The sequence below is a fragment of the Gallinula chloropus genome (genome assembly GCF_964237585.1).
Source record: "Gallinula chloropus genome assembly, chromosome: 2".
Taxonomy (NCBI): domain Eukaryota; kingdom Metazoa; phylum Chordata; class Aves; order Gruiformes; family Rallidae; genus Gallinula; species Gallinula chloropus.
The window spans coordinates 2227511-2248072 of NC_140086.1; the positions used below are offsets into that span (position 1 = coordinate 2227511).

General features: G+C 51.9%; 1 protein-coding gene across 1 annotated transcript in view; it reads right to left on the minus strand.

Moving 5' to 3' along the window:
- The window catches only part of RHPN1 (rhophilin Rho GTPase binding protein 1), a gene marked incomplete at its 5' end in the record, with an annotated part of 41431 nt that extends 22079 nt beyond the window's left edge, over positions 1–19352 (minus strand). The window contains 2 exons of the mRNA XM_084260310.1: positions 5585–5703; positions 19251–19352. Coding sequence (XP_084116436.1) covers positions 5585–5703; positions 19251–19352 — 221 coding nt within the window. The remainder of the gene's footprint in view (positions 1–5584; positions 5704–19250) is intronic.
- Positions 19353–20562: the final 1210 nt, after the last annotated feature.

The following is a 20562-nucleotide window of genomic DNA, read 5'->3' on the forward strand; positions in this document are numbered from 1 at the left end:
CTGATCTCAGCAAGAAAAGCTCCCAGGCTGCTTATACCCTTCTTATCTGCTCCAAAGGGAAGCAGGGAGAGATAAAACCCAGTTGGTGGCTCAAAGAGGCTCTGGCTGCTTGTGCTAAGTCACACTGGGCTCCAGGAAAAGCAACATGTGCCTGAGCTCTTTTGGGGCACAGCTTTCCCCCAGCTTTTGCAGAGCAAATTGCCATTGACTTCTGATTTTTGGGGGTTTTATTTCTTTGTAGATGGTATTCTTCAGAGCCCTTGCTTTGACCTGGCTTAGGGCAGCAGCAGGAGCTCCACTGTTTTAATTTTAGGATGCTGGTCTTCTGGTGTTCCCTCCCCTGATTCCCCTTTGCTGTGATTTCCCAAGAGCAAAGCAAACCCACAGCAGGTCCAAAGATCTGAGCAGCCACTTCCACTTAAACATCCTTTGGCAGTACATAACTCCCCATACAGCAATCACCCTCTTTTCCATAGAAAATGGAATTTAGTCACTGGTTTAGCTCTCCATGCATCACACCAGCTCCAGGGCACAGGTGCAGCACTGCTATCACTACAACCTTCTTCCAATGCTAATTAAGAAGATTCTCCTTATTGCTTCCAGCTGTTAACAATAGATATATATTTAATTTCTCATATTACAAATGATTTAACAGAATTTTAGAGATTGGAAGGGACCTCCAGAGATCATAGAGTCCAACCCCCCTGCCAAAGCAGGGTCCCTAGGACAGGTCACACAGGGAGACATCCAGATGGGGCTGGAATATCTCCAGAGAAGGAGACTCCACACCCCCCTGGGCAGCCTGTCCCAGGGCTCCCTCACCCTCACTGGGAAGAAGTTCTTCCCCAGATTGGTGGGGAACTCCCTGTGCTCCAACTTGAGCCCATCACCCCTTGTCCTGTCCCCACAGACACTGAGAAGAGGCTGCCCATGTCCCCCTGTGTCCCACCCTTCAGCTATTGATAACCACTGATCAGATCCCCTATCAGGTTTCTTTTCTCCAGGCTGATTTTGTTCTGTTTTCCAACCCAGCAACACCAGGGCAACATTTGCCTATAAAGACAATACACTTCTGACCAGGGCTTTCCCCCCAGCTCTGCAGCCAAAGGGACACATCACCCTACAAAGCTGGATTTCGCCCCGTGGGATTTTCCATACACATGTCAGATTTCTCCAGACATGTCACCAGGTTCAAGTTTTAAAGCCCAGTTCACACACTGCCATAGTAGAGAATCCCAGACTGGTCTGGGTTGGAAGGGACCCCAAGGATCATAGAGTTCCAACCCATCTGCCACAGGCAGGGACACCAACCTCCAGGCCTGGAGCTACATAGGATTGCCCAGAGCCCCGTCCAACCTGGCCTTGAACACCTCCAGGGATGGGGCATCCACCACCTCTCTGGGCAGCCTGTTCCAGCCCCTCACCACTCTCTCTGGAAAGAACTTCTCCTTAATATCTCATCTCACCCTTCCCTCCTCCAGCTTCACTCCATCCCCCTCATCCTGCCATTGTCCTGTGGCAGGGGGCTGAAACTCTCTGACCCTTGGGGTCCCCTCCCACCCAGACCAGTCTATGATTCCATGAGCAGGAATTAAAGAGCACAGCACCCTTGAGAAAGGTGATTTAGAGGAGCACTATCAAGCTGAGGCACTTTGTACACCCTGTCCAGGGCAAGCACTGATTGCAGAACGAGCACGTAGTGCTTGTGTATCTCCACCCACAGCACGTAGAGCTTGTGTACCTCCACCCACCTCCTTGGTGAAGTTCCCAGCTGTTTGCTGAGCTAAAACACCAAACAAAAAAAATAAGAGATTACTGATGACTTTTTTATTTCTTTGTAAGAAACTGGTTTATTGGCAACACCTTTATCTCCCCAATTGCTTTGGGCAGCCCCAGTATTTGAACAAGAAAGGAAAAGGTTTCCACTGCCTCTGCCCATTTATTTACTCAGCAAACAGACCCTCTTAACACTGCTGAGCAAACACCACGTGCAGGTTTTTTCCTCCCAACACACCATTCATGGCAGCTTCTCCAGGAAAGGAGACAGATACGCTGAACAAAACAGTTCAGGAGGTTTTTTTAAAGCACTGATCGCTGTTTTGGGGCTTGATTGGGTTGGTTTTTTTTTTTCCCCTTCTTTTGCAGAGGCAAAGAAACCAGCAAGTTCAGCTGGAAACTCTGCTCTGGGCTGGGCAACCCACAGGTTTTTTTCCCCTTTGCATTTAGCATTGGCATAGAGAGAGATGCAGAAGAAGCACAGGGGTTGGAAGGGACCTCCAGAGATCATCAGGTCCAACCCCCTGCCAAAGCAGGGTCCCTAGGACAGGTCACACAGGGAGACATCCAGATGGGGCTGGAATAGCTCCAGAGAAGGAGACTCCACACCCCCTGGGCAGCCTGTCCCAGGGCTCCCTCACCCTCACTGGGAAAAAGTTCTTCCCCAGATTGGTGTGGAACTCCCTGTGCTCCAACTTGAGCCCATCACCCCTTGTCCTGTCCCCACAGACACTGAGAAGAGGCTGCCCATGTCTCCCTGTGTCCCACCCTTCAGCTATTGATACCCAGTGATCAGATCCCCTCTCAGGCTTCTTCTCTCCAGGCTGAACAGCCCCAGCTCCCTCAGCCTTTCCTCCCAGGGGAGATGCTCCAGGCCCTTCAGCATCTCCACGTCCCTCCTCTGGACTCTCTCCAGGAGATCCCTGGCTTTTCTATCCCAGGGAGCCCAGCGCTGGACACAACACTCCAGCTGGGGCCTGAGCAGGGCAGAGCAGAGGGGGAGGATCCCCTCCTGTGACCTGCTGCCCACACTCCTCCTGATGCCCCCCAGGATCCCATTGTCTCTCTCAGCCCCCAGGGCACACTGCTGGCTCATGGCCACCCTGTCACCCACCAGCACCCCCAGGTCCTTCTCCACAGAGCTCCTCTCCAGCAGATCATCCCTCAGCCTGTCCTGATTCCAGCAGTTATTCCTTCCCAGGTGCCAGACTCTCCACTTGCTCTTATTAAACCTCACCTGGTTATACAGAACCTGAGCACTGCAAAGTGGTCACATACAAGGTGCCACCATCCCACATCTATTGAGTGCTTGTATTTGGTTTTTTGGTCATCATTAATAGTTTGAATGGTGATACTAAGTGGGTGCTGTCACTGGAAACAGCAGATTTAACTTTAATCATCTTCATACCCTCTCCCTGTAACTCAAGTCTGGATTTTAAAGCAACAACCTTTAGACATAGATCATATTCCCTTCTCCTCAGCCCTATCCCAGCTTTTAATTTAAGGCACAGCCTTGGCTCTCCAAGATTTCCCATGTTTCACAAGCTCTGATCACCGCAGAGCCCAGAAACCCACATTATTACTCAAAGGGGACTTGTGGGAGGGAGAGAGAAGCTACTAAAAAGACATTCAAATTGCTGATCCAGCAGACAAAACTAAAGAGCCCCATCAGGGCATTTCCCTGGCCAAGTAATTAAGATGTGTTTTGCATCACATATTTTTTTGCTCACTCCCCTGCACGCAGCTTTGATTCCTGCTGTTTGCACCAAAATTGCAGCCAGGCACATTTCTGCTGAGCCAGCACATTTCTCCTTTATTATAACAAAGGAGAGTCGTGTGGGGCAGTAAACAGACTCACAGAATCACAGGGGTTGGAAGGGACCTCCAAAGATCATCAGGTCCAACCCCCCTGCCAAAGCAGGGTCCCTAGGACAGGTCACACAGGGAGACATCCAGATGGGGCTGGAAGATCTCCAGAGAAGGAGACTCCACACCCCCTGGGCAACTTGTCCCAGGGCTCCCTCACTGGGAAAAAGTTCTTCCCCATGTTGGTGTGGAACTCCCTGTGCTCCAACTTGAGCCCATCACCCCTTGTCCTGTCCCCACAGACACTGAGAAGAGGCTGCCCATGTCCCCTGTGTCCCACCCTTCAGCTACTGATACCCAGTGATCAGATCCCCTCTCAGGCTGCTTCTCTCCAGGCTGAACAGCCCCAGCTCACTCAGCCTTTCCTCACAGGAGAGATGCTCCAGGCCCTTCAGCATCTCCATGTCCCTCCTCTGAACTCTCTCCAGGAGATCCCTGGCTTTTCTATCCCAGGGAGCCCAGAACTGGACACAACACTCCAGCTGGGGCCTGAGCAGGGCAGAGCAGAGGGGGAGGATCCCCTCCTGTGACCTGCTGCCCACACTCCTCCTGATGCCCCCCAGGATCCCATTGTCTCTCTCAGCCCCCAGGGCACACTGCTGGCTCATGGCCACCCTGTCACCCACCAGGACCCCCAGGGCCTTCTCCACAGAGCTCCTCTCCAGCAGGTCACCCCCAGCCTGTCCTGATTCCAGCAGTTATTCCTTCCCAGGTGCCAGACTCTCCACTTGCTTTTGTTGAAAACAAAACATTGGGATTCCATGGCCTTTATTTTTTCAATTAGATGAGCCATGGAAGTCTGATTGCAGCATCAGGGGGGATGCAACCTGATCTGCCCCAGTAAAACATCATTTCATGCTGTAGTTCAGCAGAGCAACTACTGCTCCCTTCTTCCAGGTGCACAGCTCATTAAATCATTCAAGTTCAGAAGTGAAAAGTCAAGCTTATTTTTTAGGGTGGGGAGGAGAATAATAATTAAACTGGGGAAATAAGAAAAAAACCTAAAGTTAGGGCAGCCTTATGGTTTCCATGGGAATATAAGGAGAAACTTTTTCACTGTGAGGGTGAGGGAGCACTGGGACAGGCTGCCCAGAGAGGTTGTGGAGTCTCCTTCTCTGGAGGCATTCAAACCCCAATTGGATGTGTTGCTATGTGACCTAATCTACATGATCCTGCTCTGGCAGGAGGGTTGGACTAGATGATCTTTTGAGGTCCCTCCCAACTCCTAATGATCTGTGATTTCCTTTTACTAACAGACCTTCCCAACCAGCACGTGTGCTCCAACATCCCTACAGGAACATGAGATTCATGTAAGAGCTACAAAAAAAGGTCATCCTAGGGTTAAAAGCAATAAAACAGCTGCAATAAATCATGCTATTGCATCATGATTACATCACAGACACTCTACAGGGGAAGGCAGGAATGCACTGGCTCTGCTTGTGCTGGACCAGTTGCACTCTAGAAGGGGTCAACTTCTGCACCATCCCATAAATACATCTTCCCAAGAGGGTGAAGAGCCACCAGACTGTACCCAGAGTGAAGTTTTAAAGCCCAGTTCTGCAAAGACAAACCTGAATGTTCAGATTCTGCTCTGGGGAAAGCACTGGGATGGTGATTTTTGGAAGTAAAGACGGGTTTGACCCACTTTCTGGGTTACAATGCAAAAGAATCCACACTCCAAGACCAATCCCAGTTCAGCATTTATTCCCCCTGCCCACACCCTGCTTTCTACCAGGTTTCCAGGACAGAAAAGTGATGATTTCTCATTAAAACACACAGCATCAGCATTCCACCAAGCAGAGGTCAGGCATTTCTAGGATGAATATTGCAAAGTCAAGGGAAGACCGAGCAAGCCTCCCCCAACACAGACATCAAGACCATATTTCCCTCCACCAAGCAAATTCCTGGAGCAGAGGGATGGCTCCAGGGGACCAGGACTCACCTAAAGAGGTTTTCTGCTCCTGCTCTCATCCTCATCTCCTTGTTGATCTGTTGATTAATCCGCGCCCGGCGATGCTGCAGTTTGCTGCGCTGGGTCTGAGCAAAGGGGTCACAACCCTGCTGAGAAAAGAAAAAACCCAACAACAAAACACCATTTTGGGGGTTAAAATGACACTTTCAGAGACTGGAGCTGCCAAAATAGAAGTTTTATTACCTAATACCACACGTTGTTTATAGCAATTCATTTTCTAGGCTTCCCAAATACAAGAGTGAAGCATCTCCTAAGTATCTCCTCCTCAAAGTCTCACCATCTGCACAAAAGACAAGACCCAGAGGGCTGGAGAAGAGCTTAATATAACCCTCAAGCTCAGGAACACACGTGATCCTATGTCTATAAGTGCTCCCATCTCCCTCTGGCTATAGGGGATTGAGTGCAGGCAGCGAGTCAAGAGTTCATGGGGGTGGAGGGATGAGTTGCAGAGAGCAGCAAATTAATTCCATCCCTGCCTCCTTCCTTGGCTTCAGCTTGAAATTTCTGCAGACATGGAAAAAAAATGCTTAATCTCTGACTTCAGGAAATAATAGACAGCAATATCCTTCTGTCTCACTGGGGCAAGAGGTTATTATCAGGAGGAGAGATTGCCACAAGGAGGGTCTCTGAATCCAGGGCCACAAGAGCTCTCTGCTCCAGCAGAGATGATTTTTGTTACGTGAGCAGAGGTTCAGAGGGATGAAATGAGCCTCTAGATGACACCTGGACTTAAAAAAAACCCCAAAGAACCCCAAAACAAGCCAACAAAACGCTCCAAACAAAACTCTGAGGGCATAAGGCTGAGCAGTTCAAGAGAATAGAGACCTCAAGCTGGCTTTTCTTACACCAACCACAGGCAGATCCTTCAAGACTGTATTAAGATCTGCTGTAGCAATGAAAGAAACTACTCAAAGTCACTATTTCACTCTCTTATAAAGCCTCCATTTGTTATGTACAACCAGCCTGGAACACCTTTCCTATGGAGACATAGTAGGAGTGGTTCAGCCTGGAGGAAACTCCTGAGACACCTTAGACCTCCTTCCAGTACCTAAAAGGGCTCCAAGAAAGCTGGAGAGGGACTGCTGACAAGGGCATGGAGTGTTAGGACAAGGGGGAATGGTTTTGAACTGCAAGAGGGTTGATTTAGATTAGATAATGAGGAAAAAAGTCTTGGAAGTAGATGGATCTTTGAAGTTCCTTCCACCCAAACCATTCTGTGATGAATCTTGCTCTGCTCCTCACAGCTTTAACCTCCAGTGCTGGTGTCCTCCTTAGCTCCACATCAAGAAGGGGTTTTGCAAACCCACTCCCATCCTGCCCAAAACACTTTTTCAGTTCATTTGTTCCAGGTAGAGACCTCCCTGGGTTTTACCAGGTCTCACCTCTTCATCCACTGCTACTGTTGGTTACAACAGTTTCATATCAAGACGCCAGGGCAACAATTAGTTACCATTCCCACTGTTACTTTGGGAAAGACTTCCTCCTAACAAGTTATTTTACTGGGAAAATGGGAAAGGAGATGGAAAAAAAATAAAATCAGCATTTTCATAGACTTCAGCTTTCTTGGAAATTAATTTCTTCTATTTGAGGTCCACTAAGTGGTGCCACATGTGAGGAGGGTATAGGATTAGCATCAGCATGTCCATTTAAGTGAAAGATTTGAGCTCCTAATTGGTACATTGGAGACTGAGGAATCAGAGTCAACCCATCTGGTCCATAAATCCCCAGGCTCAGTGCTTTACAGTAATCTATGAATTTGTTGAAATTACTGAGGGAATAAGCTGAAAGCAGGAGGTCCCAATTACGCTGGTAAAGCCATTAAGTGGGACATTAATGAAAACACTCCAACAGCTGCACAAATCTGTGTTCAGATGCAAATATGAGAAGTGGAGTCTTGGGAAGGAATCAGGACAGGCTGGGGGTGACCTGCTGGAGAGGAGCTCTGTGGAGAAGGACCTGGGGGTCCTGGTGGGTGACAGGGTGGCCATGAGCCAGCAGTGTGCCCTGGGGGCTGAGAGAGACAATGGGATCCTGGGGGGCATCAGGAGGAGTGTGGGCAGCAGGTCACAGGAGGGGATCCTCCCCCTCTGCTCTGCCCTGGTCAGGCCCCAGCTGGAGTGTTGTGTCCAGTTCTGGGCTCCCTGGGATAGAAAAGCCAGGGATCTGCTGGAGAGAGTCCAGAGGAGGGACATGGAGATGCTGAAGGGCCTGGAACATCTCCCCTGTGAGGAAAGGCTGAGGGACCTGGGGCTGTTCAGCCTGGAGAGAAGAAGCCTGAGAGGGGTTCTGATCACTGGGGATCAATAGCTGAAGGGTGGGACACGGGGACATGGGCAGCCTCTTCTCAGTGTCTGTGGGGACAGGACAAGGGGTGATGGGCTCAAGCTGGAGCACATGAAGTTCCACACAAACATGCAGAAGAACTTTTCTTTTTCCCAGTGAGGGTGAGGGAGCCCTGGAACAGGCTTCCATGGGGGGTATGGAGTCTCCTTCTCTGGAGATATTCAAGACCCATCTGGACACTAACCTGTCCTAGGGACCCTGCTTTGGCAGGGGGGTTGGACCCAATGATCTTTGGAGGTCCCTTCCAACCCCCATAATTCTGTGATTCTGTGAAGTGCCACTTCTGAATTCACTCCAGTGAACCCACCCCTCCTGCACACACCATTGGCTCCCCAGGGAAACACCCAAAAATTAGGAAAAATAAGAAAAAAATAAGAGTAATCCCACGCCATGGAGACCACCAATGGACCACATCAGTTTTTCTCCAGCAAGGAAGAGCCAGACCACTCCTGAACATGCCCCAGCCCTGCAGGCACCTCAAATCTAAGCAGCCAGAGGCTCTCAAATCTAGGGAGACAGCACCAAACCCTTGTCCAGAAAGCTCACAGAGATGTAGTCCAGGAAACCACACCAGTATTTTTTATTAATGCAGGGCTGATTACAAATATTGTCCCTTCAATGATGTTTCTTCATGCAGTGAGACATTTACCTATGTATGGAAATTAAAGCTTCAGCAGTGAAGGACATCACAAAGAGAAGGTGGTACTTCTTAGAACTTCAATAACCCCTCAAGTTTATGGCTGAGAGCTCTGTATGCTTGTCTGCTCCAGAGACACACAAGCCAAATACAGATGAGAACACTACAGAATCACAGACTAGGTTGGAAGGGATCTCAAAGACCATCTAGCTCCAACCCTCTGCCATGGGCAGGGATACCCTCCACTACATCAGGTTACCCAAAGCCCCATCCAACCTGACCTTAAATGCTTCCACAGGGTGGAAGCAGCCACAGCAACTCTGGGCAACCTAAGCCTTGTTCAGTTTACAGCCATTGCCCCTTGTTCTATCACTACACTCAGTCCTTGTCCAGATTTCTTGTAGGGCCCTTGAGGTACTGGGAGGCTGAAACAGTGTCTCCCCAGAGCCTTCTCTTCTCCAGGCTGCAGAAGCCCAGCTCTCTCAGTCTGTCTTCATGACAGAGGTGCTTCAGCCCTCTCATTTTCATAGTCTCCTCTGGACTCACTCCAACATCTCCACATCTTGTGCTGTGGACCCCTGAGCTGGATGCTGTTCTGCAGCTGGGGGGTCTTCCCAGAGCAGAGGGGTAGAATCCCCTCCCTTGAGCTGCTGGGCACACTGTTGGGGATGCACCCAGGACACAGGTGGCTTTCTGGGCTGTGAGCACACCTTGCCAGCTCATCTTGAGCTTGTCATTGATCAGCACCCCTGAGTCCTTCTCTTCAGGGCTGCTCTCATCCCACTCTCTGTCCAGACTGCAGTTGTGCTGGGGATTGCCAAGTCATGTGCATGACCTTCCACTTGGCCTTGTTGAACTTCATGAGGTTCACATGGGTCTCTCTCAAGCCTATCAAGGCTCCTCTGGACACCATCCCTTCCCTCCAGCATGTTGACCTCACCACACAGCTTTGAGTCACCAGCACTCTTGCTGAGGGTGCACTCGAGCCCACTGTCCCATGCTGCTGACAAGGATGTTCAACATTGCTGGTCCCATTACTGACCCCTGAGGAATGCAATATAACCAAATACATGCAAATGAGAAGGATCTGGGCACCTCCCTCTGCCTCTGGAGCTACAGAAATCTACCTAAAACTCAACAAGCAACCACTGGAGGCAGAAAACACATCATCTCTGCCTCCAGCTCTTCTTGCAGCAGCTTCTATAGTCTTGGGGATGTCTCCACTTCTTTCAAAAGTTTGATTAAAAAAACAGTCAGAGGTTTCCAAGACCTTTTCCAGGGGTGGAAGAAGAGCAAAGATCACCAGATTACACAGGCAGGAGGCCAGAGTAACTGCAGGTGAAAGATGATAGGAAGGGCAGAAGTAAAAGGACTGTTCAAAACCCACAGAGAAGGTCCACGAAGGCTTCTTTGACTAGAGGAGAGAGAAGAAACTGAGTAAGGAAACAAGCAATATGCAGAGCAGCATGAGAAGGTGCAAGGATGGCTCCACAAGATAAAGAGAGCATGGAAACCTTCTCACTACAAAAGCAATTAAGGGGGTTACCTAATAGACTTGACAGCTCCCCACTTCTCCTGAGACAACAGCAAGAGGCCAAAACTGAAGTTACCACAGCATCAAAGCTGATAAAGAACCCTCTCAAGCACACAGACTGATAATAATTAGGCACTTCACCTTTCCACAAAGGTGATGCTCTCCAGGGAGGTTACAAGCAGTGATGCAGCTTGAGACCAACCAGTTCAACACCATCCCCAACATCACAGCATTTGGATTTGCCTAGACTCCTCCAAGAGACACTCCAGGTATTTTAGGAGCTGGGAGGTGGGTTTTTTTCCTCCATCATGTCTAAAGCCTGTCTTCTCAATGGGATTTAATGGATCAATTTAAGGTATTAATTCCCCATCCAGTCTCCTAAGCCAACAGAGAGAGTGGTGAGGGGCTGGAACAGGCTGCCCAGAGAGGGGGTGGATGCCCCATCCCTGGAGGTGTTCAAGGCCAGGTTGGATGGGGCAACCTTGTGTAGCTCCAGGCCTGGAGGTTGGTGTCCCTGCCTGTGGCAGTGGGGTTGGAACTCTCTGATCCTTGGGGTCGCTTCCAACTCAGACCATTCAATGATTCTAAGGTACTGGGAAGTCAGGTATTGGATCACCAAGGCCTTGTAAGGACGTTGAGTCAGGGTGCTGAGACTTACTGTCCTCAGGCACTGATGGCTCCTCAGCTTGTTTTCCTCCTCACCCTTTATAAGGATGGCAACTACAGTAACCCAGGGGACTGCAGCACATCTCACCTCCAGAGGATCCACTGTCAGCCCCAAAGCATCAGCCCCAGCCAGCATAGACTCAGATAAGCATTCCACACAGTAGTAATAACCAAGCCTAGTCTGCAGCTGCTCCTGGAGCATGGCAGAAAGGACATTATTTCACAGATATAGGACCAAAAAGAATCAGAAGCTAACTGCAGCACAGAGCTTCTACAGCAAGGAGTGATGGAGTTAAGCACTCCTTACATAAAGGGGAAAACCCCCCACCAAAAGCTACTGTTAAGTTACAAGAGGGATTTTCCTTCCTTAATTCTTCTTTGTGCAAGCTCCTGAGGTCAACTCTCAGGTCAGCAGAAAGAGGTGTTATTTCAAGCAGCCTCTTGGGCTTCAAGGGTGCACCTAGGGACATGGATTGAAGAGCCAAGGTGGGTGCTCAGGGCTTGAATGGGAGATTTCTTAGCTTAAAACTCTTGCAAAGGGAGAGGCTGGGAGTTGTACAGCAAGCAAGGAAGAGCACAGCTTGAGAAGCTTCCCCATGAGCAAGCAGTGGCTCTTGCAGCTCGGAAGGGTGATGGTATCCTGGGCTCCATCAGCAGAGGGGTGGCAGCAGGGACAGGGAGGGGATTGTCCCTCTCTGCTCTGCCCTCCTGAGGCCCCAGCTGGAGTCCTGTGTCCAGAGCTGGGGCCCCAGTACAAGAAAGACGGGGAACTGTTGGAGAGGGGTCAGAGGAGACACGGAGATGATCAGAGGGCTGGAGCAGCTCCCCTATGGAGAGAGGCTGAGGGAGCTGGGCTGGGTCAGCCTGGAGAAGAGAAGGCTGTGGGGGGACCTCATTGCAGCCTTCCAGTCCCTGAAGGGAGCAGAGGAACAGGAGGGGAATCAGCTTGTTCAAAGGGCAGATAATGGCAGGACAAGGGGGATGGAGTGAAGCTGAAGGAGGGAAGGGTGAGATGAGATATTAGGGGGAAGTTCTTTGCAGAGAGAGTGGTGAGGGGCTGGAACAGGCTGCCCAGAGAGGGGGTGGATGCCCCATCCCTGGAGCTGTTCAAAGGCCAGGTTGGCTGGGGCCCTGGGCAACTTTGTGTAGCTCCAGGCCTGGAGGTTGGTGGCCCTGCCTGTGGCAGGGGGGTTGGAACTGTCTGATTCTTGGGGGTCCCTTCCAATCCAGACCAGTCTGTGATTCTACATACACAGAGTATGGCATATGTTAAGAAAGCCATGGGAATGAATGAGATGTGGGTTATTATGTTATATGAGTTGTATCCAGCTCTGAAGTTTATTGCCTCTAACAAAGGGATGAGAGCAAATATTATTGTAGCAAGGCCATTTTATGCTCAGAAGACATCTGCCAAATAACATTGTGTTCAGACCTCGGCCTGGAAAGAGGACAGCATAAGAGGAAGTGCCACTATCTCCACATAAGGAAGAAGAGGAAAGAGTCCAGAAGATCCCTTCCAGAATCATAGACTGGTCTGGGTTGGAAGGGACCCCAAGGATCAGAGAGCTCCAACCACCCTGCCACAGGCAGGGACACCAACCTCCAGACCTGGACACCAACCTGGCCTTGAACACCCCCAGGGATGGGTCACCCACCACCTCTCTGGGCAGCCTGTTCCAGCACCTTCCAGAGGACAAGCCAAGCCAATCCCTTTGAGGGATGTCAAGGCTTCTGCCAACTCAAATCCTATCTTTGTAGGGAACACATACTGTGATGTTATGGTGTTGCTGACTCCCCAACACCTCTCCCAGTTCAAGAGCACCCATTTGGGGTGTTAAATAGGGCAATTAGGCAGTCATGCTCCCTTCTATAAGCAAGTCCTGAGGGAACATTTGTTTACAAGTAATCACCAAGTGCACTTTGCACCTCTCATGTCCCATAAACACCAGGAGATGAAGGCTAGATATGTACTGGGAGAGGAGACACACCTAGGGCAGTACTGGTGACCCTGGTGCCAGCACAAGGCCACCACCTCCCAGCTTTCCCAGCACTAATGATAAACCTAATCACCTGCAGAAGAGGTGGATGCCAACAAGTTCAGAGGGCAGAGACATGCGGGAAAGGTCTAGTTTCTCCTCTTTCATTTCTGGTAGAACAGGAGCTGGGTTGCTGGAAGCAATTAAGCAAAAGGAAAAGTGAAAGCTCTGAAGTGATCAAAGGACAACTGCCAAGCTGTTACTGTGATACATGTGAGAAGGGAAAGCACGATCCCAGGACATACTGCTAAAGTTATAAACAGGAGAGAAAGGGAAATCACAGAATCATAGGGGCTGGAAGGGAGCTCCAGAGATCATGGGGTCCAACCCCCCTGCCAAAGCAGGGTTCCTAGGACAGGTCACACAGGGAGACATCCAGATGGGGCTGGAATATCTCCAGAGAAGGAGACTCCACACCCCCCTGGGCAGCCTGTCCCAGGGCTCTGTCACCCTCACTGGGAAAAAGTTCTTTTACATGTTGGTGCAGAATTTCCTGTGCTCCAACTTGAGCCCATCACCCCTTGTCCTGTCCCCACAGACACTGAGAAGAGGCTGCCCATGTCCCCCTGTGTCCCACCCTTCAGCTATTGATACCCAGTGATCAGATCCCCTCTCAGGCTTCTTCTCTCCAGGCTGAACAGCCCCAGCTCCCTCAGCCTTTCCTCCCAGGGGAGATGCTCCAGGCCCTTCAGCATCTCCATGTCCCTCCTCTGGACTCTCTCCAGGAGATCCCTGGCTTTTCTATCCCAGGGAGCCCAGCACTGGACACAACACTCCAGGTGGGGCCTGACCAGGGCAGAGCAGAGGGGGAGGATCCCCTCCTGTGACCTGCTGCCCACACTCCTCTTGATGCCCCCCAGGATCCCATTGTATATCTGGCTCCTTAGAGGGGCTGATGCATCCCAGTCTGGAGGAACAGGCACAGATGAGGAGCATGCCAATAAAAACCCAGGCATGGATCTCTTCAGAGAAATGAGGACAGGGTCTGTAGCTGGGAGTTCAGTTGCAGCCCCAACAGGTATCACAGAAACAGCTCCCAGCTACCTGCAGAGCTTGGCCAGCTCACAGGAGGTGCTACACAGCCCATCTCCTGACAAACAGGCCAAGCCATGCCATCTCCCTGACCAACTTCAACCACAAAACAATCACCATCAGGATTACTGCCAGAGCAGAGCAGAGTTTCTCCAGCTATTCTCTGGGCACTCAAGAAACTTCATTTCCACAGAGACATCCATAATACAACAGTGGTGAGATGAGTCATCATCTGACAAGCTGACCTAGGCTCTACAACCAGTCCCACCACCAAGCAGGCAACCTTCACATCCCCCAGGGCAGGGAAGTTCAGGGAGAAAGCTTCAAGGGGAGCAGGGCACCAGCCAGCCCTGTATCTCTGCCATGTGGGTATACAAACAGACTGAGACTCTTGGTGCCAGCATTAGGACTGGTAGTAAAGTCACCTCAGTTTCCATTACTCACACCGACTCAGGAGACAGTGATGTTGGAGAGAAGCTCTGCTGAGAAGGACCTGGGGGTCCTGGTGGGTGATAGGGTGGCCATGAGCCAGCAGTGTGCCCTGGGGGCTGAGAGAGACAATGGGATCCTGGGGCCATCAGGAGGAGTGTGGGCAGCAGGTCACAGGAGGGGATCCTCCCCCTCTGCTCTGTCCTGGTCAGGCCCCACCTGGAGTGTTGTGTCCAGGTCTGGGCTCCCTGGCATAGAAAAGCCAGGGATCTCCTGGAGAGAGTCCAGAGGAGGGACATGGAGATGCTGAAGGGCCTGGAGCATCTCCCCTGGGAGGAAAGGCCGAGTGAGCTGGGGCTGTTCAGCCTGGAGAGAAGAAGCCTGAGAGGGGATCTGATCACTGGGTATCAATAGCTGAAGGGTGGGACTCAGGGGGACATGGGCAGCCTCTTCTCAGTGTCTGTGGGGACAGGACAAGGCTGATGGCCTCAAGTTGGAGCACAGGAAGCTCCACACCAATATGTGGAAGAACTTCTTCCCAGTGAGGGTGAGGGAGCCCTGGGACAGGCTGCCCAGGGGGGTGTGGAGTCTCCTTCTCTGGAGCTATTCCAGCCCCATCTGGATGTCTCCCTGTGTGACCTGTCCTAGGGACCCTGCTTTGGCAGGGGGGTTGGACCTGATGATCTCTGTAGGTCCCTTCCAACCCCTGTGATTCTGTATCCACCATTCCAAGTGTAGCCCAGCTGCAGTTGGCAGAGGTACATGTGATGCTCATCTGCTACATCCCCTAAAGCCTCCACTGCCTACAGCATTTCTATTCCCCCAAGGGGAACATACATTCCTCAAAGCCTTAAGGGCTATTTAGGTTTAGTTTTATAACCCAGGAAATAGTTTATTTTTCAGGGGAAGGAGCAAAAAGGCATGAAGAGTGTTTCTATTCAACCCTTTCACAGGGAAGGAAGAATCACAGGGGTTGGAAGGGACCCCAAGAGATCAAGTCCACCCCCCTAGAAGACATCATTCAACTCATCCATTGGACAACCCATTGGGATTTCCCTCTCCTGACCTCCACAGTGCTGCCTTATTCCTTCCTCACATCCACCAGTTATTGATGTTTGGGGCATAAAGACACCCCTCAGCTGAAACAGCAGGAGCTCTGCTGGAACATGGCTCTCCATGCCTCAGCTCCATTTCACCTCCTCTGACCCACAACAGCCACCCCAAGTGCTCCTTCTACACACACAGAGAACTGGCAATAAGGATTAAATAAACAAAATATTTGGAGTCAAAGGCAAAGCCAATCAGGGATACACAACAAGCCTGAGATATCTTGGTTTGACACCTGATAGCCATGAAAGCCATACTCCAGGTAGAGCCACAGCAACCTTTGGATAGCATGAGTCAGCTCACCTGCAGGCATCTCATCCTGAAAGGAATTCCTTTAGGTAGGACTGGGATTTGTGGGTGATGCCAAATCCATGCCAGTGCTGGATATGGTTTGTTGCTAATCCTAAAGGTCCCCAGTCTTCAGAGCTGTCTACTAAGTGGGTCCTGGATGGTGAACACCTACAGCATCCAACACCACCAATCCAGTGACCAAGCAACTTTCCCAGCACTACCAGGAGAACCAAAGACCAGTGCCAGGGAGGGTCAAGCACCAGCCACTAAGCATAATTCAGGCAGAGGTGGACAACTACAAATAGTGTGGCCAGTAGGTCTGGGGAGGGGATTGTGCCCCTGGACTGGGCACTGGGGAGGCTGCAGCTGGAGTGCTGGGTCCAGTTCCGGGCTCCTCAGCATCAGAAGGACATTGAGGTCCTGGAGCGAGTGCAGAGAAGGGCAACCAGGCTGGGGAAGGGGCTGGAGGGCAAATCCTGTGAGGAGCAGCTGAGGGAGCTGGGGGTGTTGAGCCTGGAGAAGAGGAGGCTGAGGGGAGACCTTCTGCCCACCTCCCCTGCCCTGCCAGGAGGGTGCAGAGAGGTGGGAGATGGTCTCTTCAGCCAGAGGACAGGAGATGGGACAAGGGGCAATGGGCTCAAGCTGCCCCAGGGCAGGGTCAGCTCAGCTGGGAGGGCAAAATTCTTCCCTGAGAGAGTTGTGGGGCTGTGGAACAGGGGCCTGGAGCAGGGTCAGGGCCTGGAGCAGGGTCAGGGCCTGGAGCAGGGTGCCCAGGGAGGGGGCTGAGTCCCCACCCCTGGGTGTGTTTAAAAAAGGGGTAGATGAGCTGCTCAGGGATATGGTTTAGTACAGGACAGGAATGGTTGGACTTGATGATCTTAAAGGTCTTCTCCAACCTTGTGATTCTGTGAAATCCACGAGAGCTGGTCATGCCCAAGCTGCATTTGCTCTCCACCAACCCCCCCAGTTTGCATCCAGGCAGACTCCAGACTATCTGCAGTAAAAGCCAGAGCAAGATACACTTGCAGAGACAAGGAACAGCTAAAGACAACAACCCCCACACACAGAAACAAGCTTTAAAACTCCTCTTTTTAAGAGATTACTGATAATTTCCTTCTCCTCCCAGCCAAGGGCATTTCAGAAAGTAACATGGGCCGTTCCTATGAGACAGCCAGTAGGTCACAACAAATAGACTTTGCTCCCTGAACATCTATTTATGCCTAAAAAGTCCCTATATTGAAACTAATCTCATGAAGCTCTCCAGCTGAAAGCTGTTTTTCTGTGGGAGACATCAGCAGCTAAAACCTCTAAACCCTTTTATTGAGAATATGGTTACATCACACAGCCTTTGAACAAATGAGGGGAGGATTAAGGCTTTAAATTTCCCAATGAAGTGCCCTCACTGTTGGCTAATGCACTCAGCAAGAGGAAAGGATAATAAAATAGAGGAGGGATAAAAAAAAATATCTAGGGGCTTGGGGGGGCTTTAAACAGCAAAACCTGCACCCAGAGCTTGAGTTTCAGGAGAGTGAAGCTGCTCCTGGGAGCTGGGGGAGATATAGAGCATCATGAGAGTTGGGGCAGGCTGCCAGCAGGAAACAGATGTATTAAGTCTTCAGCCCCAGTACATGAACCCTGGCAAGAAAAAAAGGCAGCAAAACACGATTGCAACAGCATCCAGGATTCCCTGTATGGGAGCAAACATGCCCCAAATATCCCCAGCCCCTGCTGGGGTAGGAAAACCTCAAACACACAACTAGAAGATGCTGTATTGATAGTTTCTTCAAACTAAAAAAGTTAATATCATTACTAGGAAAGCTAATCAGGTCTTCTGCTTTTAATTTAAAGCAAGTAATCATGTTGTGACAGGTGCTGCACATCTCCTGCTAGTCCCAACCCCCCAATAAAAAAGCTTCACAATATTTTCCTATGTTATTCTCCCCTGTGCTACCATCCCACAGCTCCAAACAAGGTAAACTGAGGGCTCACACAAAGGAAATAGTGTGTCTGTACACAGAATAAACTGGAAAGGGGAAAAAAAAAACAAACCACCCTAACCCTCCTGCTAAGCTTCCAAGCAGCACCTGCTATTTCAACAAAGCTCTGAGTAAACTCCAACCTGGTTTAAGGTTGCAACCTCTTTAGCTGCAGTCAGTGAGGCCAGGCTCAAGTGACTCAAGATCAGATTGATCCTTGTTCGCTCAAGGTTGTGATCTCAATACTCAGGGGATGAAAAAAACCCCTCTAAAGACTGAGTTTTGGGGGATTTTTGGGTCTTTTTTCCCCCCTGGTTTAGCTTCATTTCTCACCCCAAAGCGCTGTAGAAACGCAGCTCCCTGCTGAAGAACAAGTTTTGAAAGTTATATACTTGAGAGATCAGATGACAGGGTAAATTCACAGCAGGTTGAGAAAGCCAGGATAGTCCTAACGGGTCTGAAACACACTTAAAACTCAAAGTTCTCCCCCAAAAAAACCCTCAAGTTCACCCATCTTCCCTCACTTCACACCCTCTTCAGACCCTTGGAGCATTCCTGGATGCCCAAGGGGATGGCAGGAGAAGTTGAGCAGCAGGGTGAAGTGGCAGCCTGAGGACAGGTTCATCCCCCCACCAGCTCCTTGCTCTCACCCCACTGTTATTAATTAAACAAGTGACTCCAGTGGAACTATCAGCCCCATCTCACACGCACAGCCAGGCTGCTGGTGCTCTGGCTTTTACAGGCAGCTCCTGGGGAAGGAGGAGTGTGCCAGCAAGCCACATGCTGCCAGGTACATCTGATGGTGATGGGGGGGGGACTGGTAGTGCTTGACTGCACCATCCTCCTATGAGGAGGAAGGAGAAAGAGCCAAAAATAAGGAGAAGTTGGTTCTAAATAGTCACCAGGAAGCTTGTCAGTACAACCAATAGAGGAAGATGGGATAGAGGAGTGGAGTTGAAGAGGTGAGGAGTGATCAGAGAGCTGTGTAGGACTACTTAGGGATGAGCTACTAAACACAGGTCTATCACACATCAAGAACTCCCCCACCCTAAGCAGCCCTCCCCATGCCCTGATACCCCCAGCAAGGTTTGATGGTCAGGATGGACCTGCATCCTCATAGGGACCACCACCCCCACAGGGACCACCACCCCCACAGGGACCTGCAGCCCTCCCCACGCCCTGATACCCCCAGCAAGGTTTGATGGTCAGGATGGACCTGCATCCTCATAGGGACCACCACCCCCAAAGGGACCACCACCCCCACAGGGACCTGCAGCCCTCCCCACGCCCTGATACCCCCAGCAAGGTTTGATGGTCAGGATGGACCTGCATCCTCATAGGGACCACCACCCCCACAAGGACCACCACCCCCACAGGGACCTGCAGCCCTCCCCACGCCCTGATACCCCCAGCAAGGTTTGATGGTCAGGATGGACCTGCATCCCCATAGGGACCACCAGCCCCAAAGGGACCACCACCCCCACAGGGACCTGCAGCCCCAAAGGGACCTGCAGCCCCATGGAGCATCAGCTGGGTGCTTCACCACGCTGCCCCCCACCCATAGCACCCCACCACCGTGCCTCACCTTCCGGGTGCTGCTGCTGCTGCTCTTCAGAGCTTGCAGGAGGATGAGACCACCGTCCCCCTCCCTGCCGCCGGCTGGGCTCTCCTCCTCGGGGGGCATCATCTCCAAGGGTGCAGCATCCACAGGCTGAGGGTGGGTGGGGGGGCTCCTACCTGACCCAACTGGGTAGTTCTGGGGCTCAGCGACCCCTCTTTGTGCTGCTCTGCTTTCCCTGGCTTAGCCCACCCCCCACCTTGCCAAACCCCAAGGGGGTTCAGTCCTGGGTGGGGGCTTAAACCACCCCCCTACCCACTGGTGCTCCAAACCCCCCCACACCTCACCTCTAGCTAGATGTAGAGTGTGGGGGGGAGGTGATAAAGCCCCAAACCCCCTTTGCAGCCCCCCCCCCCTTCTCCCTCAGGGTAGAACCCCTTCCAGAGCTCCCTCAAACAGGAGGTGGGGGGGAACCCCCCCCCACAGACTCCCTCACAGATCTATCCCCCTCCAAGGGTGGGCAAACCCTAAAGACCCCCTTTACAACGCTACCCCAGCTGCAAACCAGGACAACAACCCCCCCCCAAAACAACCTCTTACAAGAGCCCGAGGTGGAGGAGGTGGAGGGGGCACAGGGACCCCTCCCCAAACTCCCTTACAGAGATGCCCAAGACAGGGGGGGCAAAGCCCCCAGCCCCGCTACGGCAAACCCCACGCTACTGGGGGGATTAAGCCCCAGCCAGCCCCTCCCGAGAGCCGGTATCCCCTCGGTGCCCCCCACTCGCCCCCTCGGTGGCCCCCCCGCTCGGCGCTGCCAACCCGGAGCGAACGCAGCGCCGGCCCCAGCGCGGCGAGAGGCATAAGCAGGGTGATGGGGCGGGGCGGAGAAAGGGGGTGACCAATGGGAGATGGGGAGGGAGTGGATTGGCGGCAGCAGCACCCAATGGGAGGGCGGGGCAGGAAGAGGCGGGCGGGGAGGGGGGTGTGGAGGAACGGAGCGTCTCGGGGAGGGGAGGGGCGATGGAGGGAGGGGGGGGAACTGTCGCCTGTGGCAACGGTGGGAATTAGAACGCTGATGACGTCGTGGGAGGGGCGGGGCGTCGCGGGGAGCCGGGCCCCTCCCCATTGCCACAGCCGCCACCCCCCTCCTGCCCCCCCAGTTATCACAGCTGGGGCTGCCCCCAGCCACATCTGGACGCCCCCACCCCCGAACGGACGCCCCCCCCTAAAATATCTGGGTGCCCCCTTTCCATATCCAGCCTTTATAATCCCCTCCTCCCCCATACAACGCCCCCCTCCCTCTCCTAAACCCCCCCATTTCCACATCTGGATGCACGTC